The sequence below is a fragment of the Pelecanus crispus genome, chromosome 20 (assembly GCF_030463565.1).
Source record: "Pelecanus crispus isolate bPelCri1 chromosome 20, bPelCri1.pri, whole genome shotgun sequence".
In the NCBI taxonomy this organism is placed as follows: domain Eukaryota; kingdom Metazoa; phylum Chordata; class Aves; order Pelecaniformes; family Pelecanidae; genus Pelecanus; species Pelecanus crispus.
This window is the reverse complement of record NC_134662.1, coordinates 3587289-3614812: the sequence shown is the minus strand read 5'-3', so window position 1 is coordinate 3614812 and position 27524 is coordinate 3587289. Positions and strand designations below refer to the sequence as shown.

At 67.3% G+C, this 27524-nt stretch overlaps 2 protein-coding genes across 7 annotated transcripts; both read left to right on the top strand.

Moving 5' to 3' along the window:
* The first annotated feature begins 115 nt into the window (after positions 1 to 115).
* Positions 116 to 4429, top strand: PLPP2 (phospholipid phosphatase 2). Of its 2 annotated transcripts, none has more exons than XM_075723723.1 (6): positions 116 to 181; positions 2606 to 2757; positions 3096 to 3373; positions 3550 to 3607; positions 3729 to 3905; positions 4001 to 4429. In XM_075723723.1, the coding sequence occupies exons 2-6, from the start codon at positions 2722 to 2724 to the stop codon at positions 4136 to 4138; spliced, it is 687 nt and encodes a 228-aa protein (XP_075579838.1). In that variant the 5' UTR covers positions 116 to 181; positions 2606 to 2721; the 3' UTR covers positions 4139 to 4429. The 2 variants fall into 2 exon arrangements, with proteins under 2 accessions (XP_075579838.1, XP_075579836.1); XM_075723721.1 differs by having other exon boundaries at positions 116 to 185.
* Positions 4430 to 14079: 9650 nt separating this feature from the next.
* LOC142595442 (transducin-like enhancer protein 1) lies at positions 14080 to 26523 on the top strand. 5 transcript variants are annotated; one of them, XM_075723674.1, is made up of 20 exons: positions 14080 to 14103; positions 14737 to 14885; positions 15592 to 15655; positions 16138 to 16182; positions 19549 to 19611; positions 19826 to 19900; positions 20576 to 20771; positions 21246 to 21262; positions 21653 to 21757; positions 21909 to 21953; positions 22175 to 22330; positions 22654 to 22783; positions 22873 to 23057; positions 23132 to 23208; positions 23492 to 23741; positions 24881 to 25128; positions 25364 to 25511; positions 25598 to 25748; positions 26106 to 26182; positions 26399 to 26523. In XM_075723674.1, exons 1-20 carry the CDS (start codon positions 14080 to 14082, stop codon positions 26504 to 26506), a joined length of 2313 nt encoding a protein of 770 aa, XP_075579789.1. In that variant the 3' UTR covers positions 26507 to 26523. The 5 variants fall into 5 exon arrangements, with proteins under 5 accessions (XP_075579789.1, XP_075579788.1, XP_075579790.1 ...); XM_075723673.1 differs by having other exon boundaries at positions 20576 to 20777; XM_075723675.1 differs by lacking the exons at positions 14080 to 14103; positions 14737 to 14885; positions 21246 to 21262 and having other exon boundaries at positions 20576 to 20808; positions 21655 to 21757.
* Positions 26524 to 27524: the final 1001 nt, after the last annotated feature.

The following is a 27524-nucleotide window of genomic DNA, read 5'->3' as shown; positions in this document are numbered from 1 at the left end:
GGGCACCGGTTGCCGGAGCCGCCCCGCCCCGCCCCGTCCCGTCCGCCCCGGACTTTACCTCCCGGCCGGGCCCGCGCCGTTCCGGGCCATGTGAGCCGCGGGGCCGGGCCGCGGGGCCGCCACCGGCAGCGGGATGGAGCGCAGGAAGGGCTTCGTGGTGCTCGACGTGCTCTGCCTGGCGGTCGGTGAGGGCTCGGTACCGGCGCGGCCGCGCTGCCTCCGCCCCGGAGCCCGGGGGAAGCTCCGGAGCTCGGCCCCGGTCCGCCCCGATCCCCCCCGGCGGGGCCGTGCCGCGGGCGGTACCGGGGCTCCGGGGTCCCCCCGCGTCCCTGCCCGGGGCCGGGGGCAGCGCTGGAGGCACCTGCCCGGCCCCCGCCCCGGGGCTCTGGGCCCCCGCCGGCGCCGCTTCGCCCCCGGGGCAGCTCGGTGAGGGGCGGCGGGACCGGGCGGGCACCGGTTGCTGCCCCGGAGCTGCCGGGCCCCGCCGTGGAGCTGCTGTCCCGGCGTGGGGCAGCGAGCCTGGGGCGGGGGGGGGACGGGACGGGACGGGACGTGCCCGGCGTGGGGCTCCGCGGCGCGGCCGGGTGGGAGCCGGGGGACGCGGGGGGCGGCGGCGGCGGCCTCGCCCGGGGGTCGCAGCCGGTCCCGGGCCGGGAGGCTGCGGGCAGAGCCACCGGGACGAGCCCCGCTTCCTTCTGCCGCCGCCCTGGCCGCCTGCCCGCCGGCCGGGCCCTGCGCTCCGCGGGCGGCCGGAGCGGGGCCGGGGGGGGCCCTGCAGCCCCGGGGGGGGGGGGGGCCCTGCAGCCCCGGGCAGTTGGGTTCGGGGTGCCCCTTCCCAGCACCCCGACAGCCTCCCCCCCACCCCCCCAGCCCCGGTGCAGGCAAACGCCCGTTTCTAAAACTGACGCTGGCAAGCACCTAATTAAGACGGACTAAAAATAAAGGCCCAGGTCGTAATTTCAGCCTGAACCTCCCGCGCCGGGCGTTGCTTTCTTGGGCTCTAAGCACCGGTGGCGAGAGGCAGGTTGCTGTTTTTGTTCGAGTCGCTTTTCTCTCTCTCTCTCGTGTGCCGGTGCCTTTTATTTTTAGGGGAGCTTTTTTGAAGGATGAAATTATCCCGAAAGAAAACTGCTGTCTAATTTGAGCTGCAAAACAATGTTTGAGGTGTAAGGCAGAGGCATCCGAGCCCCCCCGGGCCGGGCCGCCGGTTCCCCGCCGCCGGAGCGGGGCCGGGAGAGGCCGGGGCTCGTTCCCAGCTCCCTGGCAGCGCTTTTTGGCTGCCGCTGCCTCCGCCCGGGGGGGAGCAGGGGGGCGGCGGGGGGAGCCTGGGGAGCAGCAGGCTGCTGGTTTATTCTCGGTTTTTTTGGGGTTTTTCCCCCCCCCGGTGCTCGGTGAGCGCAGGAGGCGGCGGGCCCCGGCCGGGGGGGGGGGGGGGGGGGGGGGGGGGCGGGGGGGGGCGGGGGACCCCCCCGACTGCGGCCCGGGGAGGCGGGGGCGGGCGGGGACAAAGGTGTGTGTTCCCGGGAGATGGTGGAACAAGGGGAGGCGGAAACCGCCGGGAAAGGCGGAACCGGGAGAGGAGCCCGGGCTTAAGGTGGACCGCGCTTTGTGGGGCCTTTCCCCCCGGGGCGGGGGGGGGGGGGGAGCATCCCGGGACCGGCCGCGCCCCGTGTCCCTGCCCTGCCCTGGCTTCTCCCGGGGCTGCCCGGCTCTGCCCGCTCGGGCGCTGCCGGGGGGAGCATCCCCGGGGCAGGGTGGGAGCAGCCGCATCCCCGGGGCAGGGTGGGAGCGGCCGCAGGGGCAGGAGGTCCCCTTTCAGCGGAGGATTTGGCATGCCTGCTGCACGGGGCAGAGACCACCCAAAAAAAAAAACCCCTTTTGATTTGGGGGATGATCCTGGCCAGGGATGAGCTCCGAGATGCCCGTGGCCAGGGTTGGGGCACGTGGGATGGAAAAGCCCCCTCGCCCGGACCGATCCAGCCGGTCGCAGCATCTCTCGAGGGGCTGGCAGGAGCGAGGGCTGCAGGAGGGTCAGGGTGGGAAGCTGGGGTCCGACCGTGCCGGATCACCCACCGGCATCTCCAGGCACTGGTTCTCCTGGAGCCGGTGTGAGGGTCCTGCTCGGACCATCCGGGGCCTGGAGGCCCTTCCCTGCTGTAAAACAGGTTTGCAAGATGTCTGTGCTCGTTAATTCTAATGAGCTCCATCCTCCTAGGCCCAAAGATCCTGGGGAGTGTGAGGAGAGGGTGCAAGATCAGCCCTGGGCTCCTGCACAAGGCCCTGCGACTGCCGCGCCTGGGGAGGAGCGGGGCAGCCGCAGGGGCTCCGCGGTTGCCCGGTCGCGGCCGTCTCGTGCGGTATCTGGGCGCCGCAGGCAGCTGCGAGCTCCGATAGGACCCTATCAGCGGTGGGGTCAGCGTGCTGGTGGGTGCAAGTCCCGCCCTGGGTGCGGGTGGCTCAGGACTGCGTCCCCAGAGGGGATCCCTCCCTGACAGCGGGGAGCAGGGACCCAGGGGTGAGGGACGGGGAGACCGCACGGAGCCGGCTGCCTGCGCGGAGCCCGCGGGCCGGTGTCCCCAGCCCTCGTCTTCTCTCTGCCTTGCAGCGTCTCTGCCTTTCGTCATCCTGACGCTGGTGAACTCCCCGTACAAGCGGGGCTTCTACTGCAATGACGACTCCATCCGCTACCCCTACAAGGCGGACACCATCACCCATGGCCTCATGGCTGGGGTCACCATCACCTGCACCGTTACCATTGTAAGGAAGCGCCGACCCCTTCCCTCCGGGACAGGGACATCCTGGCGCGTGTTATCCAGGAGCTGGGTCCCAGCACAGCCCACCTCCAGACCCCTGGCAGGGCAACAGGACCCTCGGGTCAAGCCCTGCTCTGCTGGGGGTCAGGAGCTCCCTCTGGGGCTGTAAGACCCCCATCCCGTGGGGCTGGGTCCCTGCTGGGAGAGGGAGAGGTCCCGTGAGCTCCTGTGGCAGGCGGGTGCCGGTGACTACTCTGCCACAGACCCAAGAGCCCGAGCGTCCCGTAGCCCTGGTGCTGGGGAGCCCAAAGACCCTCACCCCTTGCCCCTTGGTCTCCGCAGATCTCGTTAGGGGAGGCGTACCTGGTCTACACGGAGCGCCTCTACTCCAAATCGGAGTTCAACAACTACCTGGCCGCCCTCTACAAGGTGGTGGGGACCTTCCTCTTCGGGGGGGCCATCAGCCAGTCCCTGACCGACCTGGCCAAATACATGATCGGCCGTCTCCGGCCGAACTTCCTAGCCGTCTGCAATCCCGACTGGTCCAGGGTGAACTGCTCCATCTATGTGCAGCTGGAGAATGTCTGCCAGGGGGACAGCAAGAATATCACCGAGTCCAGGTGAGCCGTGGGGGCCATGGGACACGTCCCCTCCGCCCGCCCGGTGTCTGGTGGCACCCCAGACGGGTATAGACACTCTCCCGCCACAGGGCAGAGCGGGTGGGGGGCTTGCAAGGGGGCCAGCGGGGCATTAGTGGCTTGCTCTCGTGGTCTGACGCATCCCTTTTGACCCGCAGGCTGTCCTTCTATTCTGGGCACTCCTCCTTCGGGATGTACTGCATGATGTTCCTGGCGGTAAGTGCCGTGGCCGCGGAAAGGCGGTGAGCCCCCGCGGGTCCCGTGCCCCAAGCACCCCGTCTTCAGGCCGGTCGGTGCCGCCTGCGCTGGGTGATTGCTCCCCCCCTTCCCTGCCCAGCTCTACCTGCAAGCCCGGCTGGTGGGGAAGTGCACCCGGCTGCTGCGCCCCACCATCCAGTTCTTCCTCATCGCCTTCGCCATCTTCGTGGGCTACACCAGGGTGTCCGACTACAAGCACCACTGGAGCGATGTGCTGGCGGGGCTGCTCCAAGGGGCTCTCATCGCCGTCCTCATCGTGAGTGTCCCCCCGTGCTCTGCCGGGCTGTTGCTGGCTGCAGCTCAGCCTGCCGGAGCGGTCCCCAAACCCTCTTTCCCATCGGCCTTTTCCAGGTCCGCTACGTCTCTGACTTCTTCAAGCACCGTCCCCCGCAGCAGTGCAACACGAAGGACCCGGAGCACAAGCCCAGCTTGCCGCTCACCATGAGCGACTCCGAGCGCAATCACTACAGCTACCGGAGCGGCTCGTGAGCTGCGCGCGGGCCGCACGTGCCGGACTGCGGACCTGCCCCTCGCCACGCTCTGCGCCGCTCCCGGCGGGGGGGGACAGGGACGCTGGCTTTCTATTAACCATTGGCTCCACGGCTCCGGTGCCTCTCGGGGCCGCAGGTACCTGCGGGACGGCCCTGCCCATCCCTGCTCCCGGCTCCCCATGCCTGTGGTGCTTCTGCGCTTGCCGGTGCCCAGGATCCCAGCGCCCTGCCCACGGGAAAGGGAGGTCCTCGGTCTCCTGTGCATCTGAGTCACGCTCCAAGGCTGCCGTCCCAGCCCTCGGTGGGAAGGGAGGGAGGGGAGGGTGGCACGTGGGGGTGGATTTATCGGGCTGGCAAACACCACCGTGCGAAGAGCAAACTCGTCGGGAAGTCTGAGGTGGCCTGTGCTGAGCATGTGTTATCCCCGTCAAATTATCCAGCCTTATGAGTACAAATCCTCACAAGCACAGGGGGAGGAGGGCAGCTGCTGGGCTAGCAACACTTTTTTTGGAAAGGATTAAAGCGATCCAGAGCTCTTCTTTGTTCCCTGATTACTTCTAAAAGCAGTCCTGGCTGCCAGCAGCTGGTGCGAGCGAGGGGTGCACGGGCAGGCTTTTCTCCGGCGGTGCCTGATGCCGCGGTGCTGGAAGCGAGGGCTGCTTGCACCCTGCCTGCTTCGCGCCTGGCTCGGGGCGAGGGGATGCTCGAGCCTTTGTCTCTGCTGCAGCTTCAGCTGATGCTTTGGGGATGCGGGGAGGGAGGGGGGAAGGGGAGAAGCTTTCTGTGGTAAAGGGAAAATAAATGGGGATGTGGAGCTAGACGCAGGATTCCGAATGCGCTGGCAAGGTGGGGAATGGGCCACAGAGCAGTCCCGTTGCCGATGTGCAGCTGCCTTCGGCACTGGAGCGCTGTGGGCCTCTTTTTAAACTACATGCATTTTCATTATGATGTGTTTTTATAAAAATGTGTTTTTTAAATTAGATCATCCTTAAAGAATGTCTGTGTCAGGCCTGTTCTCTTGCTCCATAGATGCTCCTGGCCTTGGAGTGGATGGGCTTAAGTGTTTAGGGTTTCCCTTTTCCAAGGGAAAGGGGTCTGAAGCCCCTCGCTAGCAGGGAGGCTTGGGGGGGTTGCTGTCAGGGCTGCTGAGCCCCTCTCCCCATTCCCCTGGGAAATCTGGGCTCGATGAGGGCCGATGGGAGCAGCATCCTCCCATGGGAAGGAGCCCAGCAGGGCTAGGGCTGGCCAGGCTCTCCTCGCCCACGCTGCCTTCGAGAGGTGCGAAGGGCCGTGGCCGGCGCAGGGTCCCAGCTGGGTCCCGTCCCAGCGCTGCCTTTACCCTGACCCGGGAGCCTCCCGCGCTCCCCGGCACCACGGCCTCTGGGAGGGGGAAGGGAAGGCAGAGAGAAGCTCTCGGAAAAAGTGACGTTTTATGCCTGCAGCTCCCTTGGCTGCTCCGGCAGCCGGAGCTGAGGGAAGGCAGAGCGGCGAGGGAGCTGTGGCAGGGCCGGCCCGTGTCCCTCCTGCTGCAGGTCCCTCGTGCTGGGGAGCGATGGGGGGTCCTGGCTCAGGGTCAGCCGGGGCTGTGTCCGCTCCACCGCGTCACCCACGGTGTCTGCAACAGCCCTGCCCGGTTCTAGGGCCTGGGTCAAGGTGGGAGGCATCTCGGCTCTGCCCATGGTGCTCGGGGCCACTCGGGTCCTGCCCACAGCTTGCCCGAGGTGGGCAGAGCTGCTGATGTGGCACAGGGAATCCCGGCTGGACCCCCAGAGTCCTGGCTGCTGTAAGCTCCCTCCATCCTGGCACATCCCAGGCTCTGCAGGGTTCCAAGGCCTGGGGGACACAGCCCAGGAGTGCCTCGGGGGGGTCCTGGGGTCGGCTCTACCCCCAGAGCCTCTTGCCTGCCCTCGGTCGGCACAGCCCGGTCTGTCCTGGCCGGGAAGAGCAGGCGCCTCGCACGCCCCAGGCTTGCTGCATGGTGCTGATGTGCTTACACAGTGTGGGTTGCTCCAGTCTAGACAAGCCCTGACCAAAAATACCTTCCCTGTGCAGAGGGGAACTCCCTCGCCACACGCTGCTTTTCTGTTTTCCTGTGAGAGCTTTCCTCCCCCAAGTCCTTCCCTGGTCCCCTAGCAGGGTCCTTCCCCCTGTGTCCCAGCCCTACGGGCTGGTTGTTTAATATCTGATGCTGTAAAACAAAGCTGGTGGGAAATGCCAGGGCAGGGCGTCTCTGCCACGGGGTTTGCAAACAAAAGTCTGTAAAGGAGCAGCAGCTCCTGGAGCAGGCAGCAGCGAGGCACAGCACAGGTTCCGGAGTTTGTCTGCTCCATTTTCCTCTGGCTGGGCTGCGGTGCCCAGCAGTCGCCCCAGTTTCTGGCATTGCCTCGACAGCTCCTCTTGCGCAGCCAGGAACGTGCCTGCTCCTTTCCCTTGAGATCTGATTTCGCCCCTTGGATGCATCTCTGGAAAAACCAGCTGGGCCACAATGCCGCAGTGTGCGGCTCCAAAGGGCAGGGCAGCCTGGTGCGCAGCAGGGAGCTCTGGCTGCGCCTTTCCCAGGTGGCCGAGGCTGCTGCCTGTCCGCAGCCGTGCCCCTGCGCAGGCAAGGGGCTGAGACCTGAGCAAATTCGTGGCATGCCAAGCCACGAGTAACCTGCAGTTGGAGGGAGCTCCTGAGCCGCATCTGGACACAGCGAGGGGCTGCGAGCTGCAGCCAGCCCCTGCCCGCTGTGTGCTTCCCGGGCCCCTCTTTGGAAGGATGGGAGATGCTGGCAGGGAGATGCTGGCAGGGAGCTGCCTGTGTGCCGGCTCCTCGGCCCCGTGGACGCCAGCAGGACGCTGGGGAAGGCGAAGCAGGTCCAGTTTCTGCTGCAAAGCCTGCAATCCCTCCCACCTTTGCTGAACACCGGTCATGGCTGAGCACCGTGGCGTGCTGCCAGCGCTGCTCCAGCTCCGGGCCAGGCCCTGCTGCCTGCAAGGCGGCTGCCGCGAGTCCCCCGCTCTGAGCACCGGGGGTCTGGGCCGGGCTCGCTGTGCTGCTGGCATAGCGGGGCTGGGACTGCTCTTGGGAGCAGAGGGTGGGCAAGCAGGGTCTAGCGGTGGGGTAAGGTGCCCCCCACCAGCTTGTGTGCCTCGCTTTCCCCAACTCGAGGCTTGAGGTTGTACCAAGCCCCGTGGGTCAGAGCTGGCAAGAGCTCTGTGCACCCTGCTTGGTGGATCCCAGGCAGCTCCTCTCGCGTGCAGGGTGAGTTGCGGCCCCGGGCGTTGCGCCAGCTTGTGACTGGGGTGTCCAAACTCCTTTGCAGTGGGTGACTCAAGAGTTAGGGATCCAGTCCTGGTTGTGCTGGGGCAGATTCAGCGGCAGGCTGAAGCCAAGCAGCGTTGGCCCTCGAGGCATGGCTGGGACCTGCTCTCTGAGAGCCGTCCTGTTCCCCAGCGTCAGCAGCTCCACGCACCAAGCGCTCAGCCAAGACGCCTCCTTTCCAAAATAAGCTGCTTCTGGCAGCGCTTAGCCAGGCTCTGGCTTCCAGCCCTGCTCCGGAGGGGGCTCTGGGCTGCCTCCCCCAACCTGTGCCTCCTGGCTGCCTCCTGCCTTGCCACGCAGCATCCTCCCTCCCTCTCCCTGGCACCTGGGACTCCTCCTGCCGATGCAACGGGCTTTGTCTGGGTTCGTTTTCACTGGCCCCCATCCCCAGGTTTCTTCCTGCTCTTGGCTTCTTTCCCCAGCTGATTGGGGCAAGAGGCAGGCGAAGGGGCTGAGCTTCCCGGTGCCCGCAGCGCGCTTCCAGGAGCGGGCAGAGGCCTTGCCAGGAAGGATGTTACTCATCCCCTAAACATCTCCTTCCCTGGCCGGCAGCCACGGGAGGAGGCTGCCACCAGATGAGCCTGCGGCCGGGGGGGTGCGAGGTGGCCCCTGCTCAGGGACCCGCTGGGAGGGGGACGGATGCCTGGGGGTGCAGCAGGTTGCACCTTGGGGTGCGGACGTTTGCAGCTCCCTGCCCAAGCGCGGCCTGCGAGGAAGCAGCACGGGGAGGGCAGGGGGGGTGGCTGCCACGTTGCGTGGGCCTCTTCTCCTCAGCGTGGTGAGGGCGAAGCTGGGGGGTCCGGGCCAGGACCCCCAGGCCGTGGCCCCCCGAGGAGGCAGCGCTGCCTAGCACGGCCCCCGGGGGTTGGGGGGGCCCGGAGCGGCCGGGAGGGGCTGGTGCCTGGGCTGGGCTCCCTGAGCCGCCCGTACCCCCGGCATCGGCGCTGGCGTCCCCGCGAGCACCGGCCCCGGCCCCCGCCCCCCGTCGGGCAGCCAGCGCCCCATCCCGCCCCGGTGCCGGTGCCGGGGCCGAGCTGCCGGCCGGGCTCTGCGGGCAGGAGGCGGCTGCGAGCCCCGGGCCGGCGGCAGAGGGCAGCACGAGCCCGGCGGAGCCCCGCGGCCGCTGAGCGGCACCGGCACCGGCACCGGGAGCGGGACCGGGAGCGGGACCGGGAGCGAGACGTGCGAGGCCGCCCCGGCCCTTCCGCAGCCCCCGGAGCCGCCGGGGCCCGGGGAACCGGCTCCTCTCCCGCTGGCCCAGCCCCGGCGCGGTGCTGGGGAGGCCCGGGGCTACCGGGCCCCCGGGGAGCACGGCCGGAGGAGCCCCCGGCAGCACCCCCAGGGCCGCCGGCCCCGCCCCGGGGTCCCCCCCGCGCCCTCCCCACGCTGCCCGGTCCGGCCCGGGCTGCCGGGACCTTGCGTGGAGCCCGGGTCTCCCTCCAGCCTCCCTCCTCCTCCTCCTCCTCCTCCTCCTTCTCATTCTCCTTCTCCTTCTTCTCCTCCTCCTTCTCCTCCTCCTCCTCTTCTCTCCTCTGATCCCATCAGTGCCACCTCCCCCCACACCCTTTAATCGACGATTCAAATGTGCCCGGTGCCACAGACTCCTTTGATCTCACCGAGTAAGGGAAGGAGGGGGGCTAGAGAAGAAATTAAATAGCAAAAGAAGGAGGAAACGAGGAGGGGAAAGCCCTCCCACGGGAGGTTGGTAAATGATGCCTTTCTCATTAGAGCAGCCAGGTAAGAGCCTCCTGTCCCACGAAGCCAGGCAAGAGCCTGTCCCAAGCCAGTGCCTGTCCCGCTGCAGCGTGCAGGGTCGCCCTGATTTTGGCTCTGACACAGGGGCTGGAGGTGGCTGGGGATGCCCCTGGGCAGAGCGAGTGGCTGGGGCAGCAGGCACGGCCGGGAGCGCTCCCCGCCGCATAACCCGGCCCCGCTAGAGCCGCTCTGGCATGGAGGAGCTGGCAGCCAAGCCCAGAGAAGCAGCCAGAGGGTACGAGCAGCAGTTTGTTTTCCGCCGCTTGCCAGGAGCCGTGCGGAGATGCGGTGCTGCCAGGGACGTGCTCCCTGGAAGCACGGGGCTGCCGAGTGCCAGCCTTGCCGTGGGATGGCCGGCTTCTCCCACCGGCCCTGGCTCTCACTCAGGGGAAGGCCTGACCCGCGCAAGGGCACGCGAGGTGGGTATTCCTGCGGTCCTTTCCTTTGCCGCTCCTACCATGGCATTCCCACCAAACCGGAGCTGCACTGCGAGGCCGCTGGGAGCTGCGGGTCCCCTCTCCGTTCTGGCAGGGATCACCCCGCTGCCGGCATGTCCCTGCCTCGCAGGCGCTGCTGCGTGAGAGCTGGCGGCGGGACAAGAAATGACCCACGCGGTGCAAGCAGGCCTGGCCTTGCCGAGCCTCTGCCTCTCCCCTGCCTGCTCTGCCTCCAGCCGGGATGGACGGCGTGGGCAGCTGGAGGTGATGGCTGCTGCTCTCAGAGCCCTGGCGCCCAGGGACGGGACAGAGGGGCTGCCGCTGCCCGGCTGGGAGCAGGCGAGGACGAGAGAGGGACCGCAGTGGCAGGGCAGGGGGATCTGCCAGCGGCTTCGTCGCCTTCCTCATCAGTGCCGCCACGGCGTTTGCCCAGCTCTGCCACCATCGTGCCTTCGTGGTGGGGAGCAGCGCAGCCGGGGGGGAGCCCAGTTCCCCCTGCGACAGCCCAGCGCTGCCTCGAGTGCATCACGTCCCCCCCGGCACGCAGGGGCACGAGCTTGTCCCCGGTCCCACGCCCCGGCGTGCCGCACGCTGTGCCACGCTCAGGCAGGGGGACTCGAGGGGGCTGCAAGAAGGGGCCGCCTGAGACCAAGGGCGCCCGCTGGGGTCTCTCTTCTCTTCTGCTCCTTTGGCGTCTCTCACCCAGCCAGACCCCCCGCACCGCTCTCAGCCCCCTCAGCCCCGTGGGGTGATGGTGGGAAGCGGCAGGGCAGAGGGGACGGGGTTCCCAGGCTGGGGAGGGGGCTTAGGGGCGGAGACGGCGCGTCAGTCCGGCTCTCAACTGCTGCTTTTTTTTTTTTGTTATTTTTAATATTTTTTCCCTTTTACACTCTTGCTGCCTTAACATGACCTTGGCCAAATTATTTCCCCTCCCTTTGAGATTTATGGCCCTCTTCCAGAAATGATCTGTTCCGTCTACGAAAATAGACATCGTGCTGTTATTACATTTTAAAATATAATAAGGGCTGGGAGACAGCTCTTCTGCCCTCTCCCTCCCCAGCCACCCTCCCTCCACAGAGCACAAACCCTGCAGGTTGCTGGTGCGGGGCCGAGAGCGGGTGCAGCGAGGGCAGGGGCATCCCCAGCCCTTTCCAGCTCCAGAGATGGGGGGGTGTCCCTCCCTGGCTCCCCTCGTCGGAGCTGGGGTGAGGGGAAATCTCCCATCTGAGACCGCAGCTGCTCTCTGAAAATGCTGGGACAGATGGGGCGAAACGGGCTGGGCTTCCCACGGGGGGCACTGGGGGTGGTCCCTGGCTCTGTAAAGGCAGCGGGACCCCGCTCGTGGCTGAAAAACCCCGCTCGCAGCCCGAGGGGCCAGCGTGGCCCATCGCTCCCGGGAGTCCGAGCCCTCCGGGCACCTGCAAGGGTGGCCTTTGCGCAGTCATACTCTATTGCAGTGGTTTTGTTGAGGTTATTATTATTATTGCTCTTTTCTACCAAGGCCTGGAGGCGAGTTGTCGTCCCCGAGGACGGGGTCTCGTCCGTCCCCCCGGTGCGTACCCCGCCAGCACTGCCCCGCGGTGCGTTAGGAACCGGCGTGAGCGGCCGCGCGCTCTGGTGCGAGGGTGATGGGGAGCAGAAGCAAAGGCAAGTGCAAAGCCACCTCCCCAGCCCCACCTCAGCCGGAGGTGGGACCACAGGGGGGGTTCCGGAGATGCAAAATGCCTGCAAAATAAACTGAACGTGAGAATCGGATCAAACTTGGACAGTTCGGTTGTTGCTTTTCCTCCCCATCGCCCCGTTTGTTTCCTGACTTGTACGTGCATGTGTTTAGGTGTGCGGCCGCGTCTACGTTTTGAGATAATTCGCTTTCTGTTAGATTTTTGGTTTTTCCCCTCCTGTTGTAAATGCAGAGCCTTGCGCTATCCCCGCTCTAGGCAATCTGCAGATGGGAGCCCTTCAACGTGGTCGCCCGTGGGCGCAGGAAGGCCGTGCAGATGTCGTGCGCAGGTAATTTAAGGGGTGCCTTTAACAGCAAATTTTAACTCTGCAGGAGGGAGTTTCCCTTCTGGATGTCCAGAGCTGATGTCTCTCTCCGGACAAACGCCATCTGGGCAAAGGAAAAGGGGCTGGGGAAGTGTCGGGGTTTGCTTTGCTTTCTGCTCAGAGGAGTCGCTTTGCTCATCCTGGAAAGCCTGCGTCCATGTGCGCCGGTGTGAGGATGGGTCTGGCCCACGGGCCCACGGCGTCGCCGCCTTCCTGAGCAGCGATGGGACCGAGGGGACCAAGGGGACGGGGCTGCGGTCTCCCCTTTTGGGGAGGAGAGGGGCTGGGCCTGTTCGTGGATTAAGGTTAAACAGGAGGAGAGGCTGACCCCTCACAGCTGCTGCTCTTCAAATGTTTTATTTCCTGCTCTGTGTAAGCCCGGATTGACCTGCAGGCAGCAGAAAATGTCGAACAACAAACGATCTCCCTGAAAGGAGAAAAACCATCAGAAAAACCCATGAGAAAAAAACCCGGAGGGTTGTACGGACCCCAGCCTGCCGGCTGGAAACACGGGGGGGGGTCTGGGGAGGAGGGTGGGCAGCGCTGGGCCGGGGCACTGGGGCTGGTGGAGGGCGAGGGGGTTGGCAGCGTGGGGGTCCCTTTCCCCAGCTCCAGCATCCGCCCATGCTTGAGTTTTCCCAAGGGCAGCGGCCTCCCGCAGCAGCATCCCGCGGGGCTGCCGGAGCTGGGAAAGCTGCCTGGCAGGGAGGGCGATGGCAGGGAGCGGGGGGCCGGGGCGCTGGCAGCCCCACATCTGGGCCCGAGCCCTTTGCGGGCGGGCGGATGCGAGGGGTCCCTGATGGGGAGCGGGAAGGGGGCTCTGGGGGCCGGGGAGAGGGCCCGATGCTGGCCGGGGAGAGGGATGCTGCCGCTCCCCGCCATCACATGACGCAGGGAATTCTCGCTGAGCCGAGCCCTGCAGCCCCAGGGGAGGATTTCGGGTTTTGTTTCTTTTCTTGATTAAAAAAAAATATATAAGGGGGGGGGGGTGGGGGGGTGGGCAACGACTTCTTGTGTTTAGCGCTCATAAGAAAAAAGCCCCCAGACCAGCGCGCTGCCTGAGCGGTTCGGGGTGCTGGCAGGGCGGCTGGCGCAGCTCTCCGGTGCAAACCTCACGGCTCCGTTTTGCGGGCGAAGCTGCGGTGCCTGGGGGCGGCGGGGCTGGGGGGGGGGGGGAGGGGGCTCTCCCCGCCGCGGGGTTGGGAAGGGGCCGTGCCCCGCCGACCGGGAGCGGGTGGGGTCCCGCGCAGCAGCAGCGGGGCCGGGCGGGCTGGGGGGGTGGGGGAGCAGCGGCGGGCCCCGCCGTGGCCGAGCTCCCGGTGCCCCCCCCCGCACTCGCCGGTGCCCGCCCGGCACCGCAGGGGTTAACCGCCGCTCCCCGCCCGCGCCGCCTCGCTGTGGCTGCTCGGCCTCCCCCGATTGACACCTCCCGCGGCGGCCGGCGCGGCTGGCCAATGGGAAGGCAGCTTGGCGCTCCCCACGTGGGGGCGGGCCGCTCCCGCCGCGCTCCCATTGGCTGGCGGCCGGGGCGAGTGCCCGCACGGGCCAGGCCCCACGTGGAGCTGGCGCTGGCGCTCGTTCATTGATCGCGCTCCGCAGCGCGGCTGCCGCGGCGGGCGGGGCGGGGGCGCCGGGCCCGGCCGGGCGGGGCGGGGGCGCCGGCCCCGGTGCGGTGCGGAGCGGTGCGGTGCGGCTCGGTTCCGCTCGGCCCCGCCGCAGGGCGTGCGCCCGGGTCCCGGGGCCAGCTTAGCGCGGTGAGTGCCCCCCCACCCCCCACCCCGTCCCGTCCCATACCGGTTCGGTCTCCGTCGCGCCGGGCCGGGCCCGCTGCGGGACTCCCCGGCGGGCGGGGTCCGGCCCCGCTCGGGGCTGGGGAGGCGGCGGCGGCGAGGCCGGTCCCTCCCCGCGGCCGTACCTGCTGCGGGCGGCGGCGGGGCCATTGTCTGCGCGGCGCGGGGGGGCGCGGGCCGGGGCCGTGCCCGCGGCGGGGCCGGGGGCGGCGGAGCCGGCGCTGGGGGCGGGCAGGCGGCGGGGGGTCCTGCGGCGGGCGGGTCCCTCAGTGCCCGGAAGGAAGCCCCGGCCCCCCCCCCCCCCCCGGCCCGGTCCCCGCGGGGATGCGGAGCGGCTGGGCCGGGGTGCGCGGTGCGGGGGGTCCCGGGTCTCGGTGGCCACGGGGGAGCAGCGGGCGGGGCCGGTGCCCCGGGGCTCTGCCCTGCTCCGCTGTGGCTCCCACAGGACCCCGCGCCCCGGCCGGCAGCGGGCAGCGCCGGGCGGTGACTCCCCATCTTCTTTCCCAGGGCCTGATCCGGAGCTAGGAAGCATCCCTAGGCCCGCGTCCTGAGCCTGCGTCGGGGCCCGGAGCGGTGAGAGGCATCCCGGGCCTGTCCGGTGCCAAAGATGTTCCCGCAGAACCGGCCTCCGGTGAGCCCGCGGCTCGGCCTCGTCCCGTCCGGGCCATGGGCGAGTGCGTGGTGCCGCCGCAGCCGCGCTGGCCTGGCCCTTGGCAGGGCCTGTGCCCCCAGACCGAGCTCTCCGCCTGCCTCGCCCCGCGAGGTTTCAGCCTTGGCCTGCAAAGTTGTGCCGACGGCGTGCAACGCGCTCAGGAGCGGTGCCGTGGCTCTTCCCAAACTGATGCTGAGCCCCAGGGCGGCAGGGATTTGGGTTTTAAGCCCCGCTGGAAGCTGGATGGCAGTCGTGGGCGGGCAGCTCTGCGTGTGGCGCGCGGGCAAGGACGGACCCCCGGCTGCTGGGGCTGGGCGGGAGGGCGGGGGGGGGGTTGCCCGTTCTGTCCGCTTAGGCTGCACGCTCTGTGCCACCCGTGGTTGTTCATCCTCCTCTCGGGGGCTGAACCGACGCTGAAAAGGTGGAGAACGATGGCCCTTGGTGCCCGGCTGTAACCAGTTGCCTCTGCAGTAACTCCTGCTGCTGCCTCCTCTAAGTGCCGCTCTCCCAGACGTGCCCGTAGCCTCCTCCCCGGGCGCGGAAAACCCTCGGGGGACTTGCGAGCCTCGCTGGCCAGCGGCAGTGAGCCCACGTGTCCCCTCCTCTGCCTAGGCCCATCTCCAGGCACCCTCTGCTGCCTCCGGAGCCGCTGTCCCTGCCAGCGCCATCCCCAGCACCCCCCAGTCCCTCAAGCTGACTTACCCGGAGACCTTGGACCGCATCAAGGAGGAATTCCAGTTCCTGCAGAACCAATACCACAGGTGAGAAGCTGCCAGAGCTCGCGTGCCAGCAAGGCTCTGGGTGCTTGGCTGGCGCTGGCGAGAGCCGGGCTCCCCCTCGGCACCGGGCACCGGTGCGGGCTGGCGGGAAGCGCCGTCCCACGCTGCTGCGGGCACTGGTCCATCTGGAGGACGGTTGTGCCAAGTGCCACCTTGGTAGCTTGAAGTGACGCCGTTGGAGGGGGAAACTTGCCCTCCTCCTGTCAAAAGCCCCGGGATGAGGGTGCTGGCTTCCAGGGCTTCTGGGCTGAGCTGGAGCTGTCACTTAGCAGACCCACAGCCCCTCTGATCCCCCCTGCCGCTGGCCAGGATCCCCTGGCCCTGCTCCCCTTCCCCGCACGGTGCTGGGCCAGAGCAAGGTTTGAAACGCAGCTCGGCTTTGCAGCTCCGCTCCATTTGGGAAGCAGATGCTGGGGAGGGGGTTAAAACTCCGTGCAGATTGCTCCCTGACGCCTGGATCCCTTTGCTGTCCGTGTCCTCTTTATCAGCCCCTTCCCACCCTCTTTCAGGTGGTTTTCTTGGCTTGTGCTGGGAGCCGGGATTGAATCTGAGAGCAGGAGGCTGAAGCACGTGGTGCGCTGGGAGGGCTTGTGCTCTGTCCAGCCCGGGAGATCTTGTCTGTGGGGGGGAGCAGGGGGTCTCTCCCTTTCTCTTCCTCCCTCTCTCTTTCTTCTCTTTATTTTTACAGCTTGAAGTTAGAATGTGAAAAGCTGGCAACAGAAAAAACAGAAATCCAGCGTCATTATGTCATGGTTAGTGAGCTCCACCTGAAAGGAGGGCGGTGGGGGGTGTCTCCTCTGAACCATCAAAGGACACGCAGCCCTGAGACGCTTTGGCTTCCCCTTGCGTTTGGGTTGTGTGGCCAGGCCCTGAGATCTGGTTCCCGTGGCTGTTATTGTCCGCTTTTCCCCCGAAACGAGCCGCGGTGTTTGAGCGGGGCTTGCTGCCACAGCTCACGGTGGCAAAGCCGCTTCCGTGCGCGTTGTCCCCTCTCCCGTGGGCAGCGAGCGGGAGCCCAGGAGGACCGTGTCCGTTCTGCGGGCTGCAGCTGTGTGCCGGAGAGCCCTCTGCTCCCAGGCGAGGAGCTGGGGACCGTGTTCTCCTCCTGGCCTGGCCACAGCGCGGGCGTTTTTTGGCCGGGCTGACACCACACGCCAGCGTCGGAGGGGACTTTCTGGTTGCGAGTCGCCCTGGGCTCCCCAGCTGTGCTGATGCTTCTTTCTCTCCCTTGCAGTACTATGAGATGTCCTACGGCCTGAACATAGAGATGCACAAACAGGTGAGTCTGGGTGGGACGGGAGCGTTGTCCGGCTCTTCTGTCCCTGGTCCCCTGTCCCCGCCTTGCTGACTGGGCCCTTCGGGGTTGTCCCTTCCCGTGGAAAGCATGGGAGGTCGCTCCCTGCTGTAGTCCAGGGAAGGCCGTGCTTGTGGGGGATGTGCTCCCTTCTCTGTGCTTTGGGAGCTCTGCCCCGCTCTGCGTCACGGCCTTGGCCTGTCTCCTCAGCTCTTCGCACACGCGTGTGCGCTCCAGCGTGAGCTGCCGTGCACTCGCTGCGTTCAGGGAGCGCGTTCCCGGCTGGGTCACGATGCGCTTGTTGCAGTGGGGAGAGAGCAGCGGTGGAGGACTTGCGCTTGCATGGCTGCTCGTGCCAGGTGTGAGCGGCCGCTCGGGGACCGTCGTGGAGGAGACCGGCTCCCGCGGGGCAAGGGGTGCCCGGTGTCACGGCACGGTGACGAGCTCTGGCTCGCTGCCTTTGCAACTGCCCGGTGCCAGCTGGCCCTGGGGGCTGGGGCCGAGGAGCACCCTGAGGTGGGGAGGAGGGGGCCGGGGTGTGGGTGCAGGGTGGGCTCCCCGAGGGCTGGGGGCTGCACATCCCCCCCCCTTTCGCTGCCTCCCCATCCCTCCCTTCCTCCCGCTGCGCTGCGCTCCGGGTCACCAGCTGCTCTGAGACAGAAGGTTTCTTCTCATCTATTTTTAAAGAGGCTGTGGAGGAGCCTGGCGAGGCGTGCTGCAGCCGCGGCCTCCTTCCTTCCCGCCCCGCCACCGCCAACTGTTGCGCCGGAGCCAGCTCGGGTGGGCGGCGTGGGGGTGCCGGCCCCTGGCACGGGGCAGGCCGACGGCCGCTCGTGCCGGCTTTGCGCCCGCTGGGCGGGCGCTTCTGCCGCCCTCGCCGTTCCCCGTGGCGCGCCCTGCCCCGTGCCGCCATCCCCGCAAAGCCAGCCGAGAGGGAGGCGTGAAGCCGCCCTTGCGAGGGGCGACGCCGAGGGTCCGCCGGGCCCCGGCGCCCCATTCCCGGAGGGCTGCGTGCTCCTCTCATCTGGCTGCCGATTCTCCCCCGGCCCTCGCAGGCTTGTGTTTTCTGCCGGTCCCAGGTGCCGCTGGCCGCCCGCCAGCGAGCTGTCTGCACTTTTAACAAGGGCCCGTAAGTCTGCTCTGACAGCCAGCGGCCATTGTGTGAAAAATGGGAACCGCCTGCGCGGGAGCCGCGGGTTATCGCCGCCGCGGGGAGATCGGGTCGCCGTCTCTCCTCCACCCCCCAAATCCGGCGCTGCGCATGGCGCGGGCAGGGGTCCTGAGCACTCTCAGCTGCCCCGGGACCCCCGAGGAAGCGCTTGCCCCATGGCCTCTGGCGAAGGCAGGGGAGCGCCTTGGCACGGTGCTGCCTCCGTCCCCGCTGCGCCCGGCCCAGCATCCCCCTGAGGCTCCCTGGGCGCCCGGCTCTCGCGGTGCTGGCGTTGGCAGCGCCGGCACCGGCAAGGCTGCGGTGCGGGGCGGTTTTGCCCTGGGTTTGTTTGGAAGGAAATGGGGCTGGGGGGCTGGCTGTGGTGGTGCAGCTCTGCAGGCAGCCATAGGCTCGGCAGGGGAGGCTTGAGACAGGAACGAGCAGGAGACGTTAATTCTTTATTGTTGTTTTGTTTTTGGCATGGAAGGGGCCTGTAGCTTTTTATAAAACCACCTCCCCGAATCTGCCTGGCCTTGGACTTGCTCACCGCGAGCCAGAGGGGAGGTGACGGCGCTGGTGGCTGGGGGGGCTGCAAACAGCATGATCATTTTTCATGCTGAGAGCGTTAAAGTGCCAGTAAATTGCACATTAACGAGTGCGAGTGAATTGGAGGCAGCTCTCCCCAAGGAGCTGCTGCCCATCAGTGCATTAGGGAAGAGAATCCATCACTGCCGGCCCCGGGAGACAGCTAAATCCTTCCCAGAACTGCCGGCTGCCAAATCTCCTTGCTCCCCCGCCTTTCTTTCTTTTCTTTCTCTTTTTTCCTCCCTCGGAAGGGGAAGTGAGGGCGGGTGCTGGATTGTTTCTGCTCTCTGTGGGTCTGGCAAAATCGGGTTGGCAGCCACTCCGGAGGACGACACGGGGTGTCCCCGGGTCCGTGTCCCCGGGTCCGTGTCCCCGGGTCCGTGTCCCCGGGTCCGTGTCCCCGGGTCCGTGTCCCCGCGCCGGCTGAGCAGCGCTGTGGCCCCTCGCCCTGGCACCGCGGTGCCTGCGCCAGCCGGGCACGGGAGACGTGCCCGAGGTCCCAGCGGGGAGGTGCAGGGGGCAGCTCTGTCCCTGGCTGTTGGGGCCCTTTTCAGCCTCCTGGTCCCCTCCTGGGCTGAAAAGAGGGTGCAGGTTTGACGCCCTCCTCTCAGCCCCGTGCTGGCTCCGTAACGCTTTCGTCCTCCCCAGCCGGGTGGGCAGGGAGCTCCTTGGAGCTTGGGACAGCAGCTCACCTGGAGCCCCCGTGCCTGGGGTGTTCCCTGCCTGTCCAGGAGCGGAGGACGCCTGGGTTTAGGGAGAGCGGCTGATCTCTGCCCCATCTCTGCTGCCGAGGTGGGGTGGGGTCCCCAGCTCTGCACGACGAGGAGCAGCGCGGGCATCTCCGCTGTTGCCTCGAGCCGTTTCGGCTCTCCTGGCTGTCACCCGCTGGTGCCTGGGGCAGGGGCCTGGGGGTTCTCCGCAGGGATGTGTCTGTGAGGCAGGGGTCGGCTTAATGTCTGTGCGTGCCCCCCAGCCTGGGACGTGCAGCGTGGGGCTGGCGGGGGCCCTGCCCCATGGCCGTGGGGAGCCACGGGAGCGCGGCACGGCTCGGCACGCTGCCGCTCTCCCTCCCCGCGCTGCTCCCGCGCTCCGTGCTCCTGATTGCCTGTGGCACTCAAGTGTTGCAGAAAAACAGCAGCTGGAAGGAGAGCACCTCTCCAGGGCTTCCTGCGGGCCGGGAGAGCGGCAATTAGCGCTTGCGATGCCGCAGGAGGCTGCGCGGAGGGGAGCCTGCCGGGGCCAGCACCCTGACCCCTGGGGCTGGGGGCTTGCTTGGGGGTGGCCCTCGGTGGCGTGGGCCACGGGGCTTCGTGTCCCTGGCAGGGAGGAGGCGGGAGCCATCCCGGGGCTCTTGGGATTGGGTGGAGGATGCTGGGCTCATGTTTTTGGAGGGGCTGGCATTAGGAAGGAGATCTTTCCTGGTCCTCCCCGGGGTGTTTCTGCTCCTTGGTGCTGAGCAGCAGCTCCTGGGGCCGAGCACCAGCACCCTGTGGTTGCTTGGGTGGCGATGGGGAGGGAGCGCCCTTGGCGGGAGGGGTCTCCAGCATCGGGGCTGCTCGGCGTGGGGGCGGCTCTGCCCCTTGCCCTGACGGGCGCTGCCTTTCTTCTTCTGCCAGACGGAGATCGCCAAGCGGCTCAATGTGATCTGCGCCCAGCTCATCCCGTTCCTGTCTCAGGAGGTGGGTGAGCCCCCGGACCCCGGCCAGGCATGCAGAGCTCCTTTGGGGCACAGGGAGCGTCCCTGCTTGGGGACCCAGGCCCTGCGCTTCGGGCCGGGCTGGGGGGGGCTGGCTTTGCCCTGTCCCCTGAAGAGACGAGACTGCCGCAGCCCTGCTCGCCGCTGGAGTCGGCGGGGGCATCGCCCGCTGCTGACGTGCTCTTCTCTCCCCGCAGCACCAGCAGCAGGTGGTCCAGGCCGTGGAGCGTGCGAAGCAGGTGACTATGACCGACCTGAACGCGGCGATTGGGGTACGTCAACCCTCTGCCCCCCCCCCCGCTTCCCGCCACCCCCCGGCTGGGGGTACTGGGCTCCCGCAGGCGATGGGGCCTCCCTGGGCTGGAGACCCGGCCTGCCCCGAGCCCGCGGGGGTCGGCTGCAGCCCCTTTGCCCCTCATTGCCTTCTTCCTCCTGTGGCTGAGTCGGGGGGGAGCAAGCCAGGCTGGTTTGGGGGGCTGCCAGCAGTACTCTGGGTGCAGGAGGTGCTGCTGCTGCCACAGCGGTGTCAATGCAGGGTGCGGGTGCGATGCCCGGTGCATGTCGCTGTGTCCTGATGCCCCGTGGCCCGGGTGGAGGGGGGGGGTGGGGTCACCACACCTCGGTTATTCCCTCAAGACCTCAGTGGTACGGATACGGGTAGGGTCCCCTATCCATATGGATACGGGTAGGGTCCCCCATCCATATGGATACGGGTAGGGTTCCCCACCTGTCCCAGTAGCTCCTGTCGCAGGGTGGGAGGAGGCGGTGGGAGGGACGTGGTGGCCCCGCAGCTCGGCTGGGGGCACCCTGGGAGCGTGCCCTGCCCCTCCTCACCCAGCTCCCTGTCCCCAGGGCTGCCAGTGGGGAGGAGCAGCCTGTTCCCCCCCTGCCCCATGGCTGTCCTGACTCGCCCTTTGGCTCTGCTCTCTCCTCCTGCTCCTCTCCAGCACCAGCTCCAGACCCAGCACCTCTCACACCACGCTCCCCCCATCCCGCTGACTCCCCACCCCTCCGGGATGCAGCCCGCTGGCCTTGCGGGCATCGGCAGTGCCTCGGGGCTGCTGGCGCTCTCGGGGGCACTGGGGGCCCAGGCCCAGCTCCTCGCCAAAGACGACCGAGCGGTCCACGACACCGAGCCCAGGGGTGAGCGTGGGGGAGCAGGAGCTGGCGGGGGGGGGGGGTCTGGTGTGACCCTCCTGGCAGCAGGCAAACCTGGGAACGGGTGGTGCTGGCCCCGGGGCTGCCTCTGCTCCCCGTGCCCTTCCCGCTTGGGCGCTTCCCTGGGGTGGAGGCCAGTGCTGGGTGGGGGGTGGCTTGTCCGTGCCTCGGGGCTCCCGACCGGGCTGGCGGAGCAGGGGGCTTGCTGGCCGGGGAGGGCTTTGGGTGGGGAGTGTCCCCCACCGAGCAGCACCTCCGGGGAGGGCAGTGGGGTGCGCTGGGGTCATCGCTGGTGGGGACCTGGGACCACCCTGCTGCTGTAGCACTGGCCCGGCCCTGCCACGAGCACCCCGGCACCTGCGGGAGGAGCGGGCGGCTTTCCCGGGGGGCTCTCGGCAGTGGCACAGCGTGTCCCTCCTTCCCTCCTTCTCCTGCTGCTCCGCGTTGCCACGGCGACAGAGCGAGACCCCGGCCCTGTAAGTGCCTTTTCCTTCTCTCCCACGCTTCCCTCCGGCTGTGCAGGGGACCCGGGGAGCAGGCGGCCGCGGGGGGGACGGGTGCTTGGGTCCTGCTCCCCGGCCGAGGCCCTGTTGTCGGCACAGCCATGCGGGTGAGAGCGGGTGGGTGCTCTCCCCGTGGGGACCCCTTCCCCGTGGGGACCCCTTCCCCATGTCACGTGGGCAAACCGTGCCGTCCCCCTCCTCGCTCCTTCGGCAGGAGCTGAAGCCCGAGCTGGCGGCACCGGGGGGGCTGCGCTGTGGCCCCCCATGCCCCAGGAGCCGGCCGCAGCCCCGCGTTGGTGCTGCCTGTCCTGGGAGCTGGGCAAAGCAGCTTGCGGCCCCTAACGCTGCGTCCCCTCGCCCCAGAGCTCCCTGGCGCTGCCGAACGGGGAGCGGGCACGAGCCATCTCGGAGTACCTGAGCAGCAGCAAGAAGAGGAAGGTGGAGGAGAAGGACTTCGTTACGGACTACGTGAGCCCGGGGAAGGGGGGCTGGGGTGCTTGGGACATCCCCGTCCCCTCTCGCGGGGCGACGAGCGGAGCTGCCCGCACCTCCAGCGCTTCCCAGGCAGGAGCGAGGGCAGCCTTGGCCCCTTTGGCTCCGACCGTCCTCTGTGTTTCAGGGCAGCGATGCGGACAAAAGCGAAGACAACTTGGTGGTGGATGAGGTCAGCGTGCCGGGGGCTGGGACGGGGCTGGGGTCGGCGTGCACGGGGAGGTGGCGTGGGACCCCCGAGTCGTGCTCAGCCCTCGCTGATGGCAGCGATGATCCCCTGGATTCAGGCTCCCAGCCTGGCCCTCACTCAAGCTCCCAGCTTGCTATGGCCTGGGACGTCCCCATGCTCCTGCCTGCTCTGCTGCCTGCTGATTTCCCTCCAACCCCCCCCAGGACCCCTCTTCCCCGCACAGTGTCCATTCCTACTCGTCCCGGGAGAACGGGGTGGAGAAGGTCCCACTGGGGAGGAAGGAGGCCGTACCACTCAGCCCGACCTCCATGGCCTCCTCGAGCAGCACGTCCCCGTCTCGGAGCAAGGACGTGCCCACGGTACGTGCGCTGTGTGGGGCAGCCAGGGTGCTGGGGTTGTGCTCCCGTCCCCGCTGCCCCGGGCTCGGCTTGCGGAGCTGCTGGGCACGGGTCCGCCTGCCTCCAAACCCTCGGGGAAAGGCATTGCTGGGGGGACAGGGAGGGCTCCTGCTCTGTCAGATCCCGTCGCGTGTCCCGTCCTGCAGCCCCTGCAGCGCCGGCTGGGCTGGGCTGCTGTCAGGGCTGAGGAGCAGGGACCAGCTCGCTGGGGCAGACCTGAGGAGACCCCCCCCCGGGCAGGGCGGGAGTGCGGCTGTCGGATCTCCTGGCTCTGTTCCCGGCAGGTGGAGAAGGCAGGGACACCCAGCCTGAAGTCCAGCACCCCCACCTCCCAGGGTGACGCCGCGGCCCCGGGCTCCAGCGGTGCCCAGCAGTTTCGCCCTGCCACCGCCAAGGCCCCCGTGGACCCTTTGGGTGAGCTTGGCCCCGCCGGGGCCCGGGCGGGCGGCTCCGGGGGGACGGATCCGGGGGCCCGTCCCTTCACGCCGCCTCTCCCCCGGCAGCCCTGGGCCTGAGGAACCCGCTGGGAGTGCAGAGCCCCTACTCGGCCGCCTTCAGCATGGCCCACCCCGCAGTTAACGGGGACATGGCTGGGACCGGTGCCTACGCCAGCCTCCACCTCATGTCCCCGCAGCTCAACGGGGCTGCGGCCGCCGTGGGAGCCGGCAGCTACGGGCGCTCCCCGCTGGTGCGTGAGCCCCTTCCCCGCGGGGCCCCGGGGGCTGTTGGGCGCGAGCTGCTCTCACCCGCTGTCCTCTCCAGGTGGGCTACGACCCGCACCCACACATGCGCGTCCCGGGGCTGGCGGCTGGCATGCAAGTGGGGACTTCGGGGAAACCGTAAGTGGGGCTGCGCTGGGGGCAGGGGACGAAATGTCCCGCAGGGCTTAGGCTGGGAGGTGCAGGCGGGCCGGGGCCAGCGGGGAGGAGGAGCGCAGCCTTGGCGGGGGGAACGCGCTGCGGGCAGCAGCAGGCTGTCGAATGCCCGGCCAGGCTTCACCGGGCGCCGTTCTCACGGCTCTGACTCCAAACCACGCTGCCTGTGTCGGACACTGGGTCCGATGCGCCGGCCGCTCTCCGCGCAGGATCGTCGGTCGGTTCTCACTGATCCGTCCTCTTCCAGTGCCTACTCCTTCCATGTCAGCGCTGACGGGCAGATGCAACCGGTGCCTTTCCCACCCGACGCCCTCATCGGCTCCAGCATCCCCCGCCACGCGCGGCAGCTCCACACCCTGACCCATGGCGAGGTGGTCTGCGCCGTCACCATCAGCAACTCCACGCGACACGTCTACACGGGGGGCAAGGGCTGCGTGAAGGTGTGGGACGTGGGGCAGCCGGGCACCAAGACAGCCGTGGCTCAGCTCGACTGCTTGGTAAGGAGGAGCGTGCTGCTGCCCCGGCACAGCTTGTTTCCCTGTACCGTGCCACCGCGCTGCGGTGCAGACGGGGTCTGGGGTCCCCATGGGGGACCTCGGGGTGCAGCGGTGATGTGCACTGAGCAGTCTCTCTGTGCGTTGCTAAGTGGGGGTGGTGTGGGGCTGCTGGGGAGGGATTTTGGCTCCGTGCTGCCAGCGTGCTTCCCTGCGCCGCCCCATCTGCTCTGAGCGTCCCAAGCCGTTGCGGGGCTTTTACACCGCTCCCGCCCTTGGCACGGCTTTGTCTGGCAGCGCCTGCCCGAAGACAAGCCCTTGCCAGCGTCAGCCCCCCGGCCAGGTACTTCATACGGGCCAGAATCACACGGGCTGAAGCATCACTCAGATTCAGCTCTGTCCTTGTTTCTGCTTTTGCTTGTGTGAGTTTGGCTGGAGGGAAAACTCCTATTTCTTTTAAAAATAAATGAAATGGACTGTCAGACCACAGCAACTCACCAGAGCCAAGCTGGAGGCTTAGCCATCACCTGGGAGTATTTTTAACCTGTATTCTTTGAGGGTTTTTTTTTTCTTTTTAAACGGGCTGCTGGAATCCGAGTCCCTGTGGCTGCTTTGAACAGGCCAAACCCGAGTGCTCTCCTCGACTTGCTGGCCTTGGGGCCTGGGCAGCCTGACAAATATTATTCCTGGATGGTGCTGACCTTGAAGATACAGATGCATAAACAAGGAAATGACTGAGTCATGATAATTTCAAGCTGCATCAGAAATTCGGGAGCGGGGGGGGAAAATGGTGGTTTAGCGCTCAGAGTCATGGGCTGTTGGAGCTGCCTCCCGGCTGCCCCTCGTCTCCTCCAGGCCCGGCTGTGTCTGTCCGGCAGCCGCTGGCAGGGACGCCGTGGGGCCAGGGGGTCCCCGAGGCTGTTTGCAGTGCAGTAACAAACTGAGGGGCTGTGGGGGGGCCAGCCAGGGTGCTGGGCATGGGACAGGGTGGGCTGCCCCTGCTGTAGCCCTGCTGTCCCAGGGAGGTGGCTGTGGGTCTGCCCCACTGCCGCTGCTCCTGCCCTTGGGACAAGCTGCTGGCCCCGGGGCGACCAGGGATGGGTGCAGAAGGAGTTAATGGGGTCCTCTCTCCTGCACCCCAGAACCGCGACAACTACATCCGCTCCTGCAAGCTGCTCCCCGACGGCCGCAGCCTGATCGTCGGCGGGGAGGCCAGCACCCTTTCCATCTGGGACCTGGCGGCCCCCACGCCCCGCATCAAGGCTGAGCTCACCTCCTCTGCCCCCGCCTGCTACGCCCTGGCCATCAGCCCCGACGCCAAAGTCTGCTTCTCCTGCTGCAGCGACGGCAACATCGTGGTGTGGGACCTGCAGAACCAGACCCTGGTCAGGTGAGCCCGTGGGCAGGGTTGCTCCGACCTCCTTGGGCCAGGAACCGCTTGGTCCCCTCCGGGGTGTCCCCACCCTTCCCCGCGGTCTAACCCTGGCCGTGGGACAGCCCCCGTCCTTGCAGCAGAGATTTCCTGCTCCTCGCTGCTGGGTGCTGCCCCAGCCCATGCTCTGCGCTGCAGGCACTGGCAGCCCTGATGGCCGTGCCCCTGCCCTCTCTGTCCCCCTCTTTCCCAGGCAGTTTCAAGGCCACACGGATGGGGCCAGCTGCATCGACATCTCTAACGATGGCACCAAGCTGTGGACAGGGGGGCTGGACAACACGGTGCGGTGCTGGGACCTGCGGGAAGGGCGTCAGCTGCAGCAGCACGACTTCAGCTCCCAGGTAGGGGCCGGGGCCGGCCGGGAGCACCATGGGGCCGGCCGGGACCTGCCATGCCGCTGCCCGACCCTGTCTGTCCGCCCTCCCAGATCTTCTCCCTGGGGTACTGCCCGACGGGAGAGTGGCTGGCGGTGGGCATGGAGAGCAGCAACGTGGAGATCCTGCACGTGACCAAACCGGACAAATATCAGCTGCACCTCCACGAGAGCTGCGTCCTCTCCCTCAAATTCGCCTCCTGCGGTAGGCACGCCTGTCCCGGCTCCCTGGTTCTGGAGGCTCGTGGATGCCGTCCCCTCTCTTGGCCGTGTGTCCCTGGGCTCCTTGTGCTGGGGGCAAGCACTGGCTCCAGTAGCCAGCCCAGTCCTGGGTGGATGCCAGTGGTATCTCAGCAAATGGGCAGCCATCCGTCCTGGAGCAACACCCGCTGCTCTGTTGTCCCAGGACTCCCCTGTGCATTTCTTAAAACAGCCCCTTGGCTCACGAGCGGCAGAGACGTGGCCTTCCAGTCCCCACCTCGTATTACACAAACTGGGCACGCTTTGCTGCAGGCCTGCTTGGGTGACATGATGCTCTTTGTCCCTTCCCTCCCTCCCACAGGGAAGTGGTTCGTGAGCACGGGGAAGGACAACCTGCTGAACGCGTGGCGGACGCCCTACGGAGCCAGCATCTTCCAGGTGTGGGGCGCGCGCGGCCGCCGGCGTCGGGGAGATGTTCCTCTGCGTGAGGTTGCCCCGTACAACCCAGCTGTAAATGTATCGGGGAAAGAAGCAGCCCCATAAATACTCATCCCTGCCGCCTCCCCTGGCACAACGCGGGGTCCCAAAGGGGGGGACGGGGACGTTGCTCTGGGGCTGCTTCTTGCGCTTACCCGCCCGCCCTCCTCTCTCCAGTCGAAGGAAACCTCCTCCGTCCTCAGCTGCGATGTCTCCACGGATGACCAGTTCATCGTGACGGGCTCAGGAGACAAGAAAGCTACGGTTTACGAGGTCATTTACTGAGCGCGAGAGAGGTGCCAACACCGGGGAGGGCCCACGCCACGGGGACAGGCGGACGTCCCCATGGACGGACGGGCGGACGCTACCTGCCCTGCTGCCGACTTCCCAAAGCCCGTGCAGCCTGCGCTGGGGCAGCTGAGCCAGAGGAGCGCAGCGAGGGGTGGCGGTGGCCCTGGGCCCCCGGCCCCGTGTCATGCTGGGCTGGGAGGTGGCGGCTGCTGCTCGCAGTGAATTTCCTGGGGACTTTTCTCCTTGTTTTGGTCTTTATTTGTTGGGTTGTTTCTAAATCTGGACTGGGGAAGGGGGCGGGGGGGGGGGGGGGGGGGTGGTCGGGTCTGGCAGTGTTAAGGTGGGGTGTTTTTTTTTAATTTTGTTTGGGGTTTTCTGAGGACGGGGGGGGGTTTGTTTGTTTTTCTTTTTAATTTTTCTGTTGTGTTTTTTGGGGGGGGGGTTTGGTTTGGTTTCTTTTTTTTTGTTGTTTTGGGTTTTTTTTGGTTTTTTTGTGTTGTTTTTGTTAAGGCTCTGGGCCAGGCTGGGGAGGATGGGCTCTGTCTTCATCTCCCTCTGTGCCTCCTAGGGTGTATTTAATAATAAAAACAAACAACAAAAAAGCACAGCTCTGCCTCCTCCTGGGCTGCAGCCCTGGTACTTTGTGGCAGTGGGATGGAGCCGGGTGAGATGGGGCATTAGTACCGTCCCCTTGGGCTGCCGCAGCGCTGCTCCTTTCCCTTCCCTGCATCGGGGCAGCTTTGCTGCCGCTCTCGGCAGGGCAGCAGGGCCTGTGCTGCCTGCACCCTGCGCTGCCTGCACTGCCTGCATCGGTCCGGTGCGCAGTGGAGAGCAACCCTGGCCGGTGCGCTGCCGCCCGCAACCGTGCGGTGCGGGCCCTGGAGCAGCCGCCATCTCTGCAGGGTGTCGGGGAGAGGCCGGCGCTGGAGGAAGCAGTTTTTCGAAGGAAATGAGATGTGAGCAGTCGGCGCTGGCTTATCGGTCTGGCCGCCCGCCAGAGCGGCTGTGGGGG